At 48.6% G+C, this 18,697-nt stretch overlaps 1 protein-coding gene across 1 annotated transcript; it reads left to right on the plus strand.

Annotated features, from left to right (window-relative positions):
- The first annotated feature begins 378 nt into the window (after nucleotides 1–378).
- SLC17A9 (solute carrier family 17 member 9) lies at nucleotides 379–11,265 on the plus strand. Its single transcript, XM_014307478.2, has 13 exons — nucleotides 379–404; nucleotides 1,855–2,052; nucleotides 2,987–3,126; nucleotides 3,762–3,861; nucleotides 4,811–4,941; nucleotides 5,748–5,844; nucleotides 6,748–6,844; nucleotides 8,793–8,880; nucleotides 9,176–9,210; nucleotides 9,747–9,862; nucleotides 10,276–10,331; nucleotides 10,840–10,869; nucleotides 10,981–11,265. The coding sequence occupies exons 1-13, from the start codon at nucleotides 379–381 to the stop codon at nucleotides 11,142–11,144; spliced, it is 1,278 nt and encodes a 425-aa protein (XP_014162953.1). The 3' UTR covers nucleotides 11,145–11,265.
- Nucleotides 11,266–18,697: the final 7,432 nt, after the last annotated feature.

Below are 18,697 nucleotides of genomic sequence, written 5' to 3' on the forward strand. Positions count from 1 at the left end.
CGATTGTTGCAGGTTCAGTAGCTCAAATTTATCAGTGCTGTGCTCTTGGAGATAACAGAGATCATGGCCCTGGACTGGCAGCAGCCATTTGGGCAGGGCAGGCAGGAGTTGTGCCTGGAAGCATCCCATCCCTGAAAGGTTTTCCATGGCTGGTTATCCCCACCTGCCCTCTGCCTTTGGTGGGACATTTATACCCAAAAACTCCTGTTGTATTGTCCTGCTGGGGTTTCTCTGACCCAGCCATGCAGTGTCCTGGAGCCTTTGGTTTCCCTGTGCTTTTCTGTGGCAGGCTGGAGTCAGTGGAGCTGCTGTTCCTGGAACTGGCTGGGGCTGGTGGTTAAAAACCAGCCCACCTTTGGTTTTGCAGCAAATGGAGAAATGACTGAAGATAACTTCCTCTCAGGGTAAGCCCAGGAGGGGCTCTGAGAGCATTTCCCAGCTAGCTGGGATGACTGAGGCAGGTCAAGCCCTGGTTACTCATTCCTCCAGCAAAGAGACGTGAGGTTTGCCAGTTTCTGTGTTATTTTGTGCACTCGTGCGTGTGCACAGCAACAACAGTTCCAGCCCTCTAAACACCACCTGAAACACTTCCAGTTCCTCCTGCCAGAGGTTAGCCCTGAGCTGCTTATCTGCCCTGTCAGGAAACAGCAATAAATCCATCTCCAGCAGGTTCACCTGTTCTGCTTTTCATTGTTCCTTCACCTCCCCGCTGTGAGGGCCCATGTACACCTTTATAAATGGGGTTGTGCTGTGTGGGATTAACCCACATTTATCATCATTCCAGTACAGAGAAACCAGCTCTCTGTTTGATGTAAAAGGTGACCCGGCTTGTTTCCCACAGGGAGGGTGGGTGTGTTTAGCAGGGTGGAAAGCCCAGAGGTTACTGCCCTGGTACAGTGAATTCCCCTGGAGCACAGTCTGTTAGCTCCATGCTTTGTGCTCTGGCCCCCAGGCAGAGAAATAATCAAACACAAATAGTACCAATAGTGGATGTTCTTACTCAGCTTTTAACTCTGTAATTCACTGGCAAATGGGGGCACCCAAAGTGGCATGGCTGAGGGAAGGCAGAAGGATTTACCTGACATTTGCAGCAAAATGTGTTTGTTTGCTCCAGGAGCCACCACTGACTTGCTTCTCACTTATTCCTGTAGGAGACCTTTTCTTGAGGCTGAGAATTCACACACCAGAAATATATATTCTGTTAACATATTTTCACTCTTATTATCTAAAATTTCTTATCTGTCCAGGCTTAATTATTTTGTTTATCTCTCTGAGCTCTTCAGGCCCATCAAGTCTTGTCTCTCTAAAGAATTCCTGCATATCCTTCCTTTTTAGGAAGGGTAACACACAAATCACCTCCCTTGGGGAATGGGTAGAAATGCCAAATAATTAATGTTTGCTACCAAGAGGTGTGTCTCATGCAGGTGCTTCCAACGTCATGCCCTGACCTTTCCTTTGTTATCCTTAACTTTTAAAGAACAGTTCCTTAACTTTTAAAGAGCAGTTTCTTGTTTGGGGGTAAAAAACCAAACAAACCATGTTCCTTCCTGCCTTTCCCTCCGTCCGCAGCCAGTGATGTCCAAGCAGCCCATTCCACCTTGCAGCCTATGGACAGACATTTGCTGCTGGAGTCAAATAGTGTTTGGGATGAAGTTGGCATCGTTCCCAAAAGCCAGCAGATGGGATGCACTCTGTGTCAGCCCCGCTGTGCCCTGGGGACTTGTGCTGGCCTTCATTTTATCCAGACAGCTTCGGCTGGCAAGGCCAAGCTGACCCCTCAATCCTGGCTGTGCAGGGACTCACGGGGTCCAGCATCCCCCCTGCCCTTTCCCACCTTCCTGTCCCTCCCTGCAGGCCTGAATGCCGTGTGTGGACGGCGATGCTGCTGCTGGGGACGTGCCTGCTGTACTGTGCCCGTGTCACCGTGCCCATCTGCGCCGTGGCCCTCAGCTCCTACTTCGACTGGGACAAGAAGCAGTTTGGTGTCGTGCTCAGCAGCTTCTTCTGGGGATACTGCTTGACACAGATTGTTGGAGGACACATCAGTGACCAGTACTGGAAATTATTCTCATGTTTTCTTGGTTTAATGATGCTTAGCTTGGTTTTGACCCCTCAGTTCCAGTTCCAGACCCCAGCGATGGGGTGGAGGGTCCAGTGTGTCCATGGGGAGAAGCTCTGGCTGAGAAGGGATGTGGGTACTTTAGACTGGCCAGATAGAAGCTGTGGATGTCTCATCCCTGCAAGTGATTCTAGGATTCTGTGAATACAGCTTTTCTGATTTGATCTGCACAGGTGATCTTTGTTTTCAGTTCAGCACTTCCAGTCTCTCTGCCCTATATTCTCTTGCAGTCTTTTTTCAAGCAAGTCCCCACGCACTGTTTCCATCATGTTTAGAAAAACTGTCTCCATTGTGTCATATGAATTAAAAAGCAAACAATTTCCCCAGCTGGCTGTAAGGGAGGATCTGAATCATTACCTGCTTGAGTCCCTTTCCCCAGCCAATCTATTCTTAGTGAGAGAGCTTTTCTATGAAATCTTTTGTGAGGAGCACATGCCTGGAAGGGATGCATTATCTGTGAAGTGCACTGTGCTGTTTAATTGAGATCCTTAAGAGTTTGCAAGAAAACACCCAGAGAAACCTGAATGGTGGAAGGCAGAGCTGAGGATTGCAAAAGAGCAAATGGAAAGCAGCATCACTGGTTAAGAGAAGCAGAATGGTGGCAGCAGTTGGGCTTCCCCTTCATCATCATAAGAGAGTTGAGTGGCTCAGTGCTGTGAGATCTCTGGGATCAGTTGGATGGGCAGAGCTGGCAGGAGCTGGGAAGGGAAAAGGTCAGAGCTACTCCCCAAGGGCCAAGAGAAGAACAGGTTTGACCAAAAGGTTGCTCTTAAAAACAGGTTAAACTGGGAAGGGCACTTGAGTCTGAACTGGAGGACTTTGCCCTTTTGCCCTGCTGTCTTTGATAATGTGTTTTCTGTCTTCCAGAATAGGAGGTGAGAAAGTTCTCCTCCTTTCAGCGTCAGCCTGGGGGTTCCTCACAGTCCTCACCCCGCTGCTCACCCACATCACCTCAGCCCATCTGGTTTTTATGACCTCCTCCAGGTTCCTCATGGGGCTGCTGCAAGGTGAGACTCCTGTCCTGAGTGTGTCTGTGTGTCTGTCTATCCAGGGGCTTCCTTGCACAGCAGCTCATGTGCAGCACATTGAGATGCAAGTCCTGTGGTTTGCAGTGCATGAACCCTTCCCATGGGTGTCTGGGCAATTCTCTGCCTCAAAACAGCCTCCACATCCAGAACTTAATGGGAAAAACCAATGACATTTCTAGAGAAAGTCACTGGCAAGTCATTTCCCGGTAGAAATCTCTTTGCCAGACAGGGGCTGCTGGCTTTGGAAATCATCTCTGGTCGTGTTTGGTTTTCCACATTTTAAAACTCCTTAAAAACACTCGGAGAAAATTGGCCCTTGCCAAAACTTTTGGATAATTTGGTGTGATTTTCCTTCCCTCTTGCCAAGCTGCAGCACTGGGAAGTGCTTTGGCGCTGATGGATTTACTGTAGCAGTGTGATGATGAAAGGGGATTACGGAGAAGGCACAAAAAAACCTTTGATGGCGATGGATCCACTCAGTTTATTCTACATCCCTGTTTTGAATTCGCCAAAAATTGTGCTGCTTTGTCTCACTGTTTTGCTCATTCTGGATCTTTTAAATTTGGGGTTTTTTTTTGCCTAACTGCTCCCTGCCTTGCTGCTGTTTCTCTCAGGGGTGTATTTCCCATCCCTGGCCAGCCTGCTGTCCCAGAGGGTCCGGGAGAGCGAGCGAGCCTTCACCTACAGCACAGTGGGGACTGGATCCCAGTTTGGGTGAGTTCAGAGGCCTCTGAGCAGCAGTGACAGCTTTGGACATCCCATCTGATGAAATGCCATTAAATAGTTGGAGGCAAAACTCACAGCCCAAAGTACATGTGGATCCACGGGTCCTCAAGGACTCCTGCTGCAGCTGAGGAAGCCTCAGGCAGTTGCTGTCCTGCCTGCCAAGGATTTATGTGTTGTTTTCTCTTGCTTTTCAAACCAGACTTTGAAGACTGTTTGCAGCATTTAATTACTATGGGAAACGGCCCAATTCAGTAGGAAGAGCCTGACACTGGTCACCTGTCCTCTCTGATAGATGGGAAGAATAGAGCTTCTCCATCTCTGCTATCTCCATCAGAATTTCCTTTCTAAGTGGAAAGGTTGCTTAAAAGCTGAATAGAAATATCACTCTGTTGAATCACTTAGTTTTCCAGTGTTCTCATTTCTTTTGCTGCTTTAAACATTCTATGGGATACTGTACACCACCAACCTCCTTTTCTTTCCCCAGTGACCATTTTTCAGTGAGGGGCAGGTGAGGCTGAGGTTCCTTTCAGATTTTTCCTGCCACTGAGGATCTGGCCTGAGATGCCACCCAGGGAACAGGACAGGTTGCAGAGGTGGGACTTGTGGCAGCACCCACACGTGCAGTGACTGAGAAATTCTCCCTGTGAGGCTGCTGAGGCCCTGGCACAGGGTGCCCAGAGCAGCTGTGGCTGCCCCATCCCTTGGAAGTGTCCAAGACCAGTTTGGGTAGGGTTTGGAGCAACCTGGGATAGTGGAAGGTGCCCCTGCCCATGGCAGGGGGTGGAACAAGATGAGCTTTAAGGTCCCAAGCAAACCAAATAATTTTAGGGTTCTGTGGTTCAGTGACAGCAGTGTTGACCCCAGGGGCAGTCTCCCACTGATGTGCTCAGTCTGAGCTCTCAGCCAGGCCAGTAAATCTGAGTGCTTTCCCTTGCAGAACTCTGCTGATTGGTGGTGCAGGATCTCTCCTCCTGGACTGGTACGGCTGGGAAAGTGTTTTCTACTTCTCTGGTTTGCTCACTCTGCTCTGGGTTTATTGCACCTGCAAATACCTCCTGAGTGAGAAAGGTGAGTCCAGCTGCATCCCTGGGGCTGGCAGTGCTTCCAGGGATCTGAGAACTAAGTGATTCCCCTCCATTATTTCTGCAAATCCTGTGTGTTTCCAAGATCATGCCTGGTTTTACACAAAGGCCTTTTGCTCAGATGTTTCTGTTACACACGCTGTGTCTCACCCAAGATCCCCAACCCAAAAACCAGGATTTGAGCTCTTGCAATGCTGATTTCCTATTTCAAGTCCCATGCTGGATTATATCATTGCTGAGAGCCTGATCTGGCTCCTCAGTACTCTTTAAGCACCAGTGAAAACACAAAACAGAGCATGATCTTCAAAGTGGATTAAGCTAAAGCAGGACAAGATACTTACTCCAAACTAAGAGCATCTGCACACAGAGCTTTTAAAAACCAGTTAATCCACAATATCTCTTCCCAAATAACTGCCTAGGAGTAATTCCACATATGGACAAACCATTACACCTGGCTACAGCATTATTAGGGTGAGTGTGGCATGTAGGAGCCCAGCTCAGTGGGAGCTGGGTGTGTGCCTGGTGCTGCACAGAATCCAAACCCAATCTCTACCAAAAGACTTTTGTTTCATTATAAAAGAGATAAAACACATGAGCGAAGGTGGCTGGATTGGGAAGGGGTGTGGAAAAAATTTGGTCAGTGTAACAAGGTGTTTCCATGAGCATTCAACACTGGTAGAGCCAAAAAACCAAGGGCTAGAAGGAGATTACAAGTGGTTGTACAGCAGTGTCCCAGGGATGCACAGGTAATTACTGACCACAGCATTCCTTGGGGTGTTTTCTTCCCTGCAGAACTCACCATCCCCATGAACTATTTAACGAGGGGACTCTCAGTGCCCAAGCAGACCAAAGTTCCCTGGAAGCAGCTGTTCAGGAAGGCACCGATCTGGTAGGCAGCTGCATGCATTGGCCAGGCTGGCAGCATCCTCTCTTTTCTCCTCTCTGGGCTTATTTCTTCTGCCTCTGTGGTTTTTGTCCACTTACTTATATATTTGAGAAGCAGAACCAGTTTTCTAATTCCTTCAGTATAAATAAAGAACTGCAAAGGTAAGCTTGGCAAAGGTGGTTTATGTTCTGTCCACAGGACTGTCAGGCTGGAATGTTGCTGGCAAATCTTTCTCCTTCCCAGGCTGTTCCCCCTGGATGAGTTCTGTGCCCCTCCAGAGGGATATTTTCCACGGGTCTTGTTGGAAATGCTGATTGTAATGGGCTCCTAACAAGTGCTGCTCAGGGGCCCTGGGTGGCACGGGTTGTGTTCTCATTGCTGCCAAACATCTTTTTAATGGCCATTTTCCCTCTGGGATGCTGCAGTGGCTACTGAAGCTCATCCAAGCATGTTCCCAGGGGCTGTTTTAAGGCAGGGAGGAGGAGGAGGATGATGGGGCTGCAGGGCAGCAAACCCATTCCTGCCTTTAATAGCAATGGAGCCGATAACAAATCCCTAGAAAACCCTAAACAACACCTCTCAGAGCAGGAGGGCTCCTGCAGGGCTGGAAGGGAAAGGCAGTGGCATAATTAGTGCCTCAATTAACCTCCCTGGCACCGGGGCTGTGCGGTGGGGCAGCAAGGAACCAGCTGCAAGGAGAAAGCTGAAAGCAGTGACAAACTGAAGCTGAAAATCAGCCGGAGCTGAAAATCTGTGACAAAAATCTCAGGAAGCCGAAAGGAGTTAGCTCTCCATGACAAAAATCTCCGGGGTTTCTGTGAGGAGCTGACCCCTGGAGTGCCCTTCCTTTCCCAGGCAGCATGACCTGTCACTGCTGATTGTTCCCTCTCAGCTGTGTATTTGCAGGGCTGTCATCATCGCCCAGCTCTCCACGGCCAGCACCTTCTTCACCCTGCTCTCCTGGCTGCCGACTTTCTTTAAGGAAACTTTTCCCGACTCCAAGGTGGGTTGGCTCCAAAGCATTGCAGTTCAAAGGAGGCTGTGCTGGGTGCCTGCCAAAAGGGGGTGGAGATGAGGAAGATGATGGCAGAGGGATTTGGTGAGAGCAGGAGGAGGTTTCCTTGTGGGGTTTGGAGCCGTGGCACCCCTGCTCATACTTTTGGAGATCTCTCCAGGTTGCAGAGGCTGGTTTCTAGCTGCTTGTTTAGGGATGCTGAAGGGTGCAGGGAAGAGCAGGTTTTATTGGGTTTTAGACTGCTTTTCTTCTGAGGAAAAGATAATTTTCAACTAGCACAAAGCTCATGACATTATGCTGTTGCACATAACCACCATTCACTCCTAGTTTTTTACAGGGTTTTTAACTGGACTAACATTGTACAGCTCAGGCCTGCCTGTGAAAATTAAAATTACCATTAATAACAATAATGTGTGCTTCAAAAATACTACAAAAGCTTCCCTCTCCTCAGCACAAATGATGCTCCCATTTTTCAGAAAGCCAGGCAGTACTGATCTGGGCTGAGAACTGGCATTTTCATCTTGTTCTCAGCAACTCAGTCTCCCCCACAATGGCGCTGTTAGCTTTTTACAATTTCCAGAGCTGCTTACAAATGCCTCTTCATATTACATATGTAAAGCTCTTTATGGCATACTTGATATTTATATTAAAATCATGTGTTAAACCAGCAAACATATTGTTGTGACAAGATCTGTGCACCTCGAGTAATGTGCTTGTGCAGCAGTAATTTACCATCTGTTAAGCATTATATCATGGTGCCCTTATGTAAGATGCTCTATAGAGTGCTCCTGCAGCTGATAATCGTTTTGTGCTGTTTAAAACGGGCTGAGGCTGCTTGATTTTTTTTAAAGGATGGCTGATAATCCCTACTGTGGGTAACCTGTGTCACCTGCTGGCCAAAATCCCTTGCTGCAGGTGAGCTGGGCAGCTGCCTGTGGCCACCTGAGTGAAGGTGATGCAGGGTTTGGCTCAGGGTGATGGGCTGTGGGATGAGACAAGGCTGGGATTGATGTGCTGAGCTGCTCTTAACAGACAGCACCACCCCACAGAGCCCATGGGCTGACATTGTCAAAAATGACCCAGACCCAGATTTCAAAGGCATGGAAAGATGCACATGGACCCTGGTGTGACTTCCAGGAGCATCTTTAGCAGGATTACTCAAACCCAAGATCATTCAGCCCTCCCACACATCCCAAAGCCGGACAGGAAGGGGAGATGCGCCCACAGGGTGATGGGCTCTGAGCAAAGGGGGAGATGCTGGGGGTGGTGGGTGCATGGATGGATGAGTGGGTTCAACCAGCTGAGATGAAATCCAGCCCAGCCCACACTGATTTCAGCACCAAAGTGCCCCTGAGCAGCTGTAATCCAGCTGACCACTAATGGTCTGTGATTACAGCTGCAGCTCACTTAATTGAAAATGGGCCGAAGGATGTTGGTACTCATAATGTTACCTAATCCTGCCATTAGAAAATCCAGCTCTGCTCCCTCAGCCTCACACAGTAATGCTGCTAATGAGCTGGAAGCTGCTGGAAATTTTGCCAGCAGCTTTGCTGGGGACCCACAGGAAACCCACACTGAGCTTCCCAGGGCTCTGTGGCTGCCCACCACGTCATCTTGCTGAGCAGTGAACTTTGCCATGCTTAATCCCTCTTTCCCAGACTTTTCTGCCTCTCCTCTGGATGCAGCATTGCTGGGGAAGAAGGAAAGACAACGAATCTACAAATGCTACAGGCTGTGATGCACCTGCTCCCTCACAGAGCTTGGAGTGGAGCACGGTGCAGCTGTGAGCTGGCTCTGCCAAGGGGGTACAGGTGCTGCAACAAGTCCTGAGTGCTTCATCATTTCTCTTTTCTACAGGTACCACAGACTGTCAAAATATTTGCAAACAAGACTCAGCTCTGACAACAAATCTCTCTTGATTTTCACTTCTTTTCAGGGCTGGGTGTTTAATGTAGTCCCCTGGCTGGTTGCAATTCCGACGAGCTTGTTCAGTGGATTTCTGTCTGATCATTTAATTAGTCAAGGTGAGAGGTCTCTATGGCTTTTCCTCAGCTCTTATGGGATGTGGGAAGAGGAGCTGGGTGGGAGGAGGAGGGCTTGTTGGTAGGGAGAAGACCCAGCAAATAGACAATGTGAGGTTCTGATATAAAGCAGAATAAATTGTCCAGTGTCCAAATCCCATCGGTGTGTTTGGGGCTCTCTTTGACCTCATTCATGTGGAGATGAAATCTGGGCATCTGAAATTTATTTATGTTGTAGTTTCCTGGCTGGGCAACAAGGTGAGCTGTGCTTAACTCCAGGTGTCTCTTTCTTCTCCAGGGTACAGAACCATCACCATTCGTAAGTTCATGCAGGTAAGAGAGCTGGAGCTGTGGGAGAGGTACCTGAGTTACCACTTAAACTCTGATCATGTGGCAGGCTAGACCTTAATTGGAGCTGGGTTGGGGGTTATGGATGGAAACAGGATTTTCTGCCTTTGCACATTAACTGGTGATGATCAGGATGTGTGAAAGGAAATGCAGAGGAAAACCCTGCTGAGGAACAGAGCCTGGATGGATGGCAGCATTGAGCACAGAGAGTGCTCTGAAGGGGTTTTCTTGCACAGCCTGTCCCTGGTCATCCCAAATGACCCCTTAGGTACTGAGGAAGTAGCAGTACAAGGGTGAGCAGAAATAGAAATGCTGGGTGAGAACACAGTGTATCCTCTGATCTGCAGCATCACATCCCTCTGGACACACCTCTGACACAGAAGGACATTGAGGGGGGAAAAAAGGAGCACAAGGTGCACACAAACTCACGGCATTGGAAAAAGGAACAGTTTGTTCATGGCAGGAGTTGCTTTCTTCTTGCAGAAAACGTGCTGTGGTGTTTAATTTTCCCTTTTTTCCAGGTCATTGGCTCTGGTGTCTCGAGCATTTTTGCTTTGTGCCTGGGCCAGACCTCCAGTTTCTGCAAAGCAATAGTGTTTGCCTCAGCCTCTGTTGGACTGCAGACCTTCAACCACAGGTGAGGAGAGCCATGGGGACCCTCAGCTCCCCTGCACGTTTGGCGTTTTGGGGTCTTGGAGGAGATCTGGCTGTGAGAACAAGAACTGGCACTTTCCTGAGCATTGTTTTTGGGACCCTGTGAGGCTGGTGGAGTTTGGAAATAATCCAGCAAACCTCTAGCATGGAAGGGCTTGGACCAGCCCGTAGGAGGGAGATGGAGCAGGAGGGGAATTGCATCGTGGCCCCTCTGAACACTTTGAGTTGAATTGTTTTCCTTCTGGTACTCACCTGCTTTCCTCTCAGCTTCTCCTGCCAGTGCCATTTCTTATGCAGGAGCTTTCCTTGTGTTTGACAAATCAAATGTGTAAGTGATGGAAAAGCAGTCATGTTCCATTCAAACAACCGTTGATCTCCCCCTCTGTCTCTCACCAGTGGCATCTCAGTAAACGTGCAGGACCTGGCCCCCTCGTGTGCTGGCTTGCTCTTTGGTAAGGATTCTGTGGGGTTTCTGTGCTGGAGAGCTGGGGACATGGTCAGCAGCATCAGGGTTTGAGCAGGGGCAGCTCTGGGCGGTGTCTGCCCTGTGTGTGCAGTCTCAGCTTCCTTCTGTGACAAACCTGCCAGTGCTGGGGCAGGTGACACCACCAAGGTGCCTTTGTGCCTCTCTGAGGTGCTCTGCTGCACCCAGGGCTGGGCTGGGGCTGTGTCTCTGGTCTCTGTCGCTTGTCCAGAGAAGCTGGGGCTGCCCCTGGATCCCTGGAGGTGTCCAAGGCCAGGCTGGACAGGGCTTGGAGCAGGGCTAGGGGAAGGTGTCCCTGCCCATGGCAGGAGGATGGAATGAGCTGAGCTTTAGGGTCCATCCCTGCTCAAGCCAGTCAGTGATTCCACAGTCACAAAGGCATTTTGCCCAACGTGCAGAGCAGGGCTTGGTGGCAGTGATGAAACCTCTCATGTCTGTGGGTTTTCACAATTTCTTTTCACACCTTTTCTTTCCAGGGGTTGCAAATACAGGAGGAGCCCTCCTAGGTAAAGTACATTTTCCTGCACCTCCTCCTTTCCTGGGGAGCCCTCTCCCTGCAGAGGGCAGGCTCCAGCCCAGAGCCTTTGTTTGCATTTTCTCCTCCCTCTTGTCTGCAGGTGTCATTTGTGTGTACCTGGCTGGATACCTGATTGAGACCACTGGCTCCTGGATCTCTGTTTTCAACCTGGTGGCAGCTGTGAACAGCATTGGGCTCTGCACATTCCTCCTGTTTGGAGAGGCCCAGAGGGTGGACACAGGCTCTGTGTATGTGGATCTTTAGAGATGAGCCCAAGGAGCAGCTGAAGGACAGGAGACTGTCACATCTATGGATCATTCTTGCACAAGTGCCAAAGAACATTTTACTTTTTTTTTTTTAGGTGTTTTAATGGGAAAAAATATGCTGAAACCAAGTACATAATGGGTCTGGATGAAGCCCATGGGAGAAAAGAAATTTAGAGTTCATTTTTTTTTGCTCAGGGCTGTAGCTGGTGGCTTGCAGAGCCATCCAGCTCAACATCTCCAGTGAGGGTATGGTCTGTGGGACCAGTTTGTCCCAGTTTGTGTCTCGTGGACAAATATCCTTGTGGCCAAAGCAGCTGACCTGGCCTGTCTCCCAAGGCTGCTGTGGTTCCATGCCCTCGTGAGGGGAGCTGCTTCTCCATGTGGGACTGGGGCTGCCGTGCTCTGCTGTCCTGGGGCAGCTCTGGGGCTGCTGTGCCCCGGGTGTCCTGTGGGGTGTGACAGGAACACCCCAACGAGTACCTGTGCCCTTAACCCCCTCGTGTGCCTTCGTTCTGCAGCAGGTACAGCCAGGTTTCCAGGGCTGTGAGGTCAATCCCAGGCTTCCCTCCAGGCTGTGTGGCTGGCTGTGTGCCCAGGGCCATGGGGCTGTGTCAGTCCTGCTGTCACAGAGCTGGCAGGGGGCTCCAAGCCAAGCCTGGCTTTGCCCAAGGGCCCAAGGTGTCCCTGCTCTCCCTGGTGGCCTCAGCCCAGCCCTGAGCCCAGGTGGACCAGCTCCACCACGAGAGCAGAGCTGAGCTGTCCCCTGGGCTCAGGCTTAGCTGGGCTGACCCAGCAGTGCAGCTGAGGAATCCCCCTGGAGCTGCTTTGGGAAATGCTGTGAATGTATGGGAAGAACTGGTCACACTCTGTGCTGTGGATCTACAAGTCCCAAATGCTTTCTACGTGATTAGATGTGTCCTCCACGTGCTCTCAAAGCGCTGAGGGAGACTTTCCAAAGAGCCTGGCATGGGCAGGTTTTGTTTCTATGTTAAGCATAAATCAAATTTCTGCATTGGGCATGCACAGGGATGTGGATCCCTGTGGTTCCCTGTGTCAGAGGGAAACACTTGCCTGTAGACACCTCTGAGCTTGAATGTCTTAAAGTTATTTATAAATATTTTAAAATTTAAGCAGCAAATCCTATATTTTATGTACTTGAGGCCTGATTCTGCATGCTTGTTTTGAGTGGTACTCCCACCAAATCCAGCACTATTTCTCAGAGGGGAGGATCTACCAGCCTCCAGTGTTTGGTTCTGTAGGATCAATTTTCAAGGTGAATTTCACATTAAAGCAATTCATTGCTTCTCCTCCAACCCCCTGATTGCAGCCTGAAAGGATCTTTTGGGTTTCTTTAGTGCTTACCAGAAAACTCAGGCTAGGAGCAGATTTCCCAAGGATCTTGTAGTGCAGGAAAGCTATAGATTCAGGTGAAAAAAATCCTATTATCCTCTTCCTCACCATTTTTTGGCCAAATTTCTTCTTGGAAGACATTTTGGAGCTGTGTAAAGTTTCTGAGTGGCCTGGTTTGTAGTGAAAACACTGCCAGCCTTTTAATTGCTGGGACACTAATGGGCATCACTGATCAGAGCTGAGCCACTTACTGGGCAGTTAGAGATAAGGATGGCACTGCCTGATGTCTTCCCAAGAGAATAAAGAATCAATGTGGCCTGATGGGACAGGGAGATAAGGAAGTAATTTATTTTTCTCCTTCTGTGCTCTTTTTTTTCTCTAAAAGGCCATTTGCTACCTTAGGTACCACTCTGTATTGGGGTGCTGCAGGGCCAGGAAGGCTCCTGGGAATCCTGAATCAGTGGGTAAATTGGGAAAAGCACCCAGTAACAAACACAAACAAACACAAACACAACCAGGCTTGCCAAAGAGGCCCGAGGCTGTGCAGCCATCTCTGTCAGCTTGTCCTTTGTCCAGTCTGAGCAGATTGCTTGCATGGCCTTTTTTTAGTGACAGAAAAAAGATCCCTGTGGGTTTTGTGGGGTTTTAGAGTATCTTCCCTGGCCATGCAGTGCTGCAGGTCAGGAGCACAAGGAGTCAGCTCTGGTTCTCTTTGCTGGTTGCAGCATTTCTTGTGGAGGAGTTGGTGAGTTTAAATCACTCACATTTGAATTAGGCTGCTTGGCCACCCCTTGGATCTGCCAGCTGGGAAATTTGGAACTGATCTTCAAAGGAAAGTGTTTGGCTGTGCCTTCTCTGTGAATCCAGCTACCATTCCAGTGAGCTGTCCAAGTTATCTGTCTCTGGAACTGGCTAATAAGTTCAATATCTGACCTACACTTGAGGCTTATGTTTCATTCTCATCATACCTCTTTGGTGAAGTATTGAAACTGTTTTATCTGTACTGTTATTTGTTTAAGCCAAAGCTCGTGGTCTGCAAGTTTTTGCTATGGAAGGGCCTAAAAAGAATAAAGGCAGTGAATCATTTGCAAACGGTGGTTTTGCTTTGAGTGCAGAGGTGTAAATTTGTGTGATGAGTGAGGGCCAGAGGAGTATATTTGATATGATAAACTCCTGGGGGAGGCTGTGCAGGGAGAGTATTTGGGCTGGCAGATTTTCACAGCATCCTCACGTGTACATCAGACTCAGAGTTCATCCAGCTACATCTTCTCACTGATTTGGGAAAAATGAGTGAAGAGCTGCCTTCAGCAAAGGTGTGGACAGTAAAGCATCAGCAATATCAGTTGTTAAGAGTAATGACACAAATGAAGTGATTCTTGGCTGAGGTGGGGCACACCCCACACACGGATCACCTTCCACGTGGCGATCCTGCTCAAAACAAAAATAAAAATTCATTTCCACCTTTCTGTATATGCTCGCTGATAGGTTCGAGCAGATGCCAACAGAGGGAGCTGTGAGATCTGGGATGTGGCAGCTCCTGGCTGGGAGAGTGCAGAGCCCAGCCCTGGCACAGCTGGCACAGCTGGCACGGGCAGCGTGGCTGGTTTGGCACAGCTGGCAGGGCCTGGCCCTGCCCACGAGCAGCCCTGGCTGGTGGCTCTCGTGGCTGGAGCTGCCTGTGGGAGCCCCAGGATTTGCTGTCCCAGTGTTCACTTTCACCCCCCACAGTTGCTGTAGGGAGGAGAAGTTTTGGACACATTTCAAAAGGAGAAATAGCCATTAAATGAATTTTAACACCTCATCCATAGGGTCAGGTAATTGAGACAATATCTCTAAGTACTGTGGACTCCTCTGACTTTCTCATCAATGTTCAGAAAAAAACCCAACATGAAACTTGGTGGCATGAAAATGATGCTGAGGATAATTCAGCAGAGTGCAAGTTATCTTCAACTTTCCCTGTCTTTTTGCTCCCCTTACAGAGGTATTAACAACCTCTGACATGCACATTTGAGCTTTTTTGACCTTTTAGGTCATTTAGGTGATTTAAAGGTTTAAAGCTCTAAGAAACCACAGACTCACTTTAAAGCCTGCCCTGTTCTGCTCCAACTGTGTAGAGCCTGAGAGAAAAGAAGGGTTTGGTTTTTTTGTCTTTTTCCTTTTTAAGTCTCCTTTTCTGCCACATTCCTTAAATTGTCAGTGTCCCAGGTTGGATCTCAGCTTTCCAGCCTGCCCTGAGCAAGCAGGGACAGGCACAGTGCAAAAGGGCCTTAAAGGCTGATCAGTGGCAGGTACCTTGCATTGCTGCTGGGGATTGGTTTGTTTTTTAATTCTTTGGGATATATTCCATAGCTGGCTGGAGATCATTAGAAGGATGCTGTTTTATTGCAGTTTGCATAACACTAAATCAATAAACACATTCAAGCAGATGGAAAGCCAAACACAGGAGGAAAGTAGCACTATTTGGAGGAGAAAAGGGATAGCAAAGAGCACTCCTTGCTGGTAGTTTTGCCTGGAAAACACAAGCAGATGCTCTCACAGCAGAGACCTGATCTAACATCCACCTGGCAGCTCCCCAGGGCCAGGACATGCCCCAAAGACAGCAGCTCTCAAAGGGCACCCAGTCCTGTAACAAGCAAAATATCACCATTTATTGGAGCCATGACCTACTGCACAGCAAGTAATGAGGAATTTTCCATTTCAAACTTTAATGCAATAATTAAGACATCCATTAAGGTCTTTACAGTTTGGCTGCTTGTAATTAAAAATGGGGTGATGGGGGGGCCAGTGGCAGGGAGTTGCAGTCCAGAGCATCAAGCTCCCACCTGCAGCTTCTCTCTGTTTCCCTTTCTTCTCTGGTTTCTTTCTTCAAAACAATTTTTCTGGTTTGGTTTGCAACTGTACCCAGAGCATGAAAAACACGTGAAGAACATTCTTAAGTTCCAACAAGTACAATTTGGGTTCAAAAAAGAATTTTTATCTTCTGTCAACACCTCCAAAATACTGATCCTGCACTGGGGCAGTTTGTGGGGGTGTCTCTGAGCAGTGCCAGGGGTTTTATGCTCCAGTTCATTCCCAGACTGGTGTAGCTCCTGCTTACACAGTTCCTGGTGCAGGATTAAGGGTGGGGCAGCTTTTAATCCAATAATGGAATGAGATGAAACCCGCATATAAACCCGCATCTTCTGAAGTGTCTCTGCTCCTGGGAGGCCCAAGTCCCATTATCCAGTAATTGGATTTGGCCTTCTAAAGCAGGACTGAAACACTGGAAAATTTTGTCCCCAAATCACCAGATTTTTGCAAAGGATTAAGAAAAAATAATGATTTGAGTGAGGAAGTAGCTGCCAGAGAAGCTTTGGCTGATCCCTTGAATCCCTTCCTGAATTGCTTTCCCCTGCTCTTTACAACTCCCAATATATGGGTGACTCTCTCTTGTGTCTCCAAACACAATTCTGGACATGATCTCGTGCAACTTTGACATTCACTATTCTCTAAAAAAATTGTTTTTCATTGCAGCTCCAAAGGAGAAAAAGGTTGCAATCCCACTTCCATGGAAGACAATGGAAATGTACACGTGTAGCAATTACCAGGAGGATTTTACACAAAGAATTAGCAACCTATTCATGCATGTCCTGCATTCTCATTAAAGGCAAACTGTTTGTGGGTGACAGGGGATTTTCCTGTGCAACCATCTAGGCTCACTGCAGCTGTTAAATTCCTTTCATGTCAGGTTTTTTTGCCCCTCTCCCACCAAGTTTCAGACAAACCCACTCATTTACAGCCTCTCCCGTGTGTGAGCTACAGGTGGGATGGATGTTCCACGAGTCTCATCCTCAGCCCTTCAGACGCTCAGAGCTGCTCTGGACCCTGGCTGGGCACAGGAGCCTCTCTGTATTTTGCTTTAATTTTGCCCCAAACGTGCCCACAAACCTGGCGTCACAAATTTCCTGGTTTCAGTCACCTTTGTGTGGTTTTGCTGCTGAGCTAACCTACTCCTCAGAACCTGCAGATCTTCTCTGCCTCCTCCAGCATCCTCCCTCCTGCTCCTCCATTCCCCTGCCCCATTCCACAAAACCACTTGGCAGGTTTTGGGGAGCAGACAAGGCCCCCATGTGTCCCCAGGGTTGTGGGAAGGAGGATGTGTCCTCTTATTGTGCATCCCAGACCCTGCTCAGTCCCTGGTTATTTAGCAAATAACCCCCCTGAACAAGAAGTATTATCAGCAGGAGCATAATCAGATATCAGAGAGGAGGTCTTTAGATGAGTAATTTATTGAGATCTCTTATTTCATTTTATTTCAGCCCATCTGGGACACAATTGTTCTTTGGAAAGGGCTGGAGGCTGCAATTCCCACTGCAGGAGCCACCTGGAGCAGCGAGAGCTCAGCGTTAAACTCCCGTCCTTGCAATCTCATTTTGCAGAAGCCTCTAAGTAGGACAGGCACTGCAACAAAGTGGTGACCTGAGAAATGTTTGCATAGCCCTGGGCTGTCCTTCCAGGAGAGCCAGGGCTGCTGGAACACGGGCTGCTCTGCACCTGGACACAGGGTTTGGATCCAGGAGCACGACAAACCCTTGCAGAGTGGTGCCTGCTCTTTGGGGCTTCGTGCCTGCAGTCAGCTGGGAGTGCAACATTCAAATTTTGCTTTAGCACCCATCCTTTTCTGGCAGGTTTGATGCAGAGATAAAAACTAGAGCATGAGTAAGAAATTACATATTTTGGCATTTCCCAGGGCTTTGGTGTCTGCAGGTGAATCTTTACCGCTTGCCTGTAAGAACGTGTCACTGCTCTCACCAAAGACGTGGTTTTCTCTCTGTTCCTTAAGTGCAGTGCCAATTTTTTATTCTCTTCTGCTCATCCTCTCTCTCCTCCTCCTCCTTGGAGATTTCTGGATTAAATAATAAAGCAATGAATTGATTTCCTGAACGTGCATTAGAGAGGATTATTCCAGGAGATTCATCTGTGTTTGGTGGATTAATATTTCCAGGGAAGCAGCTTCGATCTCAGCCAATACTTCTCTCAGCATAGCCCAAAATATTTTTTTTTCCTTTTTCAGGGAGGAAGGAGCATTGGGAATGGCAGGAGACAGAGAGAAGAAGTTCTCAGCACTGGTATTTGAGCTTTTGAAACAACAGGATTTCTCATGTAAATATATGAAAGTTGATTTGTGTGAATTCTGCCTCTTGTTTACTCTTCTAATAATATAGAATAAACCCAGACACATGCCAGGCAGGCACAGAGGTCACTCCAGCACCAGGGAAAAAGGGAGAAACCTCTGTGTAGCATCACTTGCCACCAGCAGCACCCTCTGAGAGTGGGGCACAGCATCCAAACAAAATGGAGCTCTGTCCAATGAATTAATTTGGCCTCTGTGCTCTGCACAAACACAGCAGATCAAGGGCCTATTGCATTATAAGAGCAATCTGTGAAGTCTTACAGCAAGGCATATCTCTGAATTACACTGCAAAGGTAACAACTAAAGCAGAGCCAAAGCTCTCTCCCTCCTGGTCTCTCTTGCACGTGGAGGAGACACTGTTTATAATTGAGCAGAAGAGGCAAAACCTCTTCCCAGGAGAGGGGGAGGTGAGGCAGCCCCAAACCCTAATTGAGACCTCTGAGACCAGCCTTTAGATGTCAGGCAGCTGGACAAACAATGGGGGCTCCTCAGAGCTGCTTGGACACATCAGCTGGGCTGCCCTTGCAGCTTTAGCAGGGCTTGCTCTGGTGATGGTCAAACGCAAAGAAGAATGGAATAAAATAATCAGATATTATGAGGGAGAGTAAAGGAAAACAGGGAAGGAAAGGATCTTCATTTTCCTGCTGCCTTCCAAGCCAAGGCAGCACTAGGTGTCACAGCCACAATTTCTGAGTCTGAAATTCTTGGATTCAAGAGCTGTTTTGATTTTTACTTCCAGTCTCAGCCTGGGAGGGCCAGAGCAGGAAACCATGAAGTTTCCATGTCAAAGACAATAATCTACATGTCTGTGAGCCTGGGGAAAGGAGCAGGGCCTCTGCCTGGCTCAGGACAAGGGCTGGGATGGGAGGAAGGACAGAGCTCCCCCTGCCTGGGATGGATACGAGCATTCAGAGCAGGAGAATGGGAGACTTTAACTCCTGGAGAAGCAAAGATCTGGCCAGGAGGCTGGGAAAATCCCAGTGGTGAGCACACCTCAGCCCTCCTTACCTGCCTGCTTTGGTCTGGCT

This window comes from Geospiza fortis, unplaced genomic scaffold (genome assembly GCF_000277835.1).
Source record: "Geospiza fortis unplaced genomic scaffold, GeoFor_1.0 scaffold188, whole genome shotgun sequence".
NCBI lineage: Eukaryota > Metazoa > Chordata > Aves > Passeriformes > Thraupidae > Geospiza > Geospiza fortis.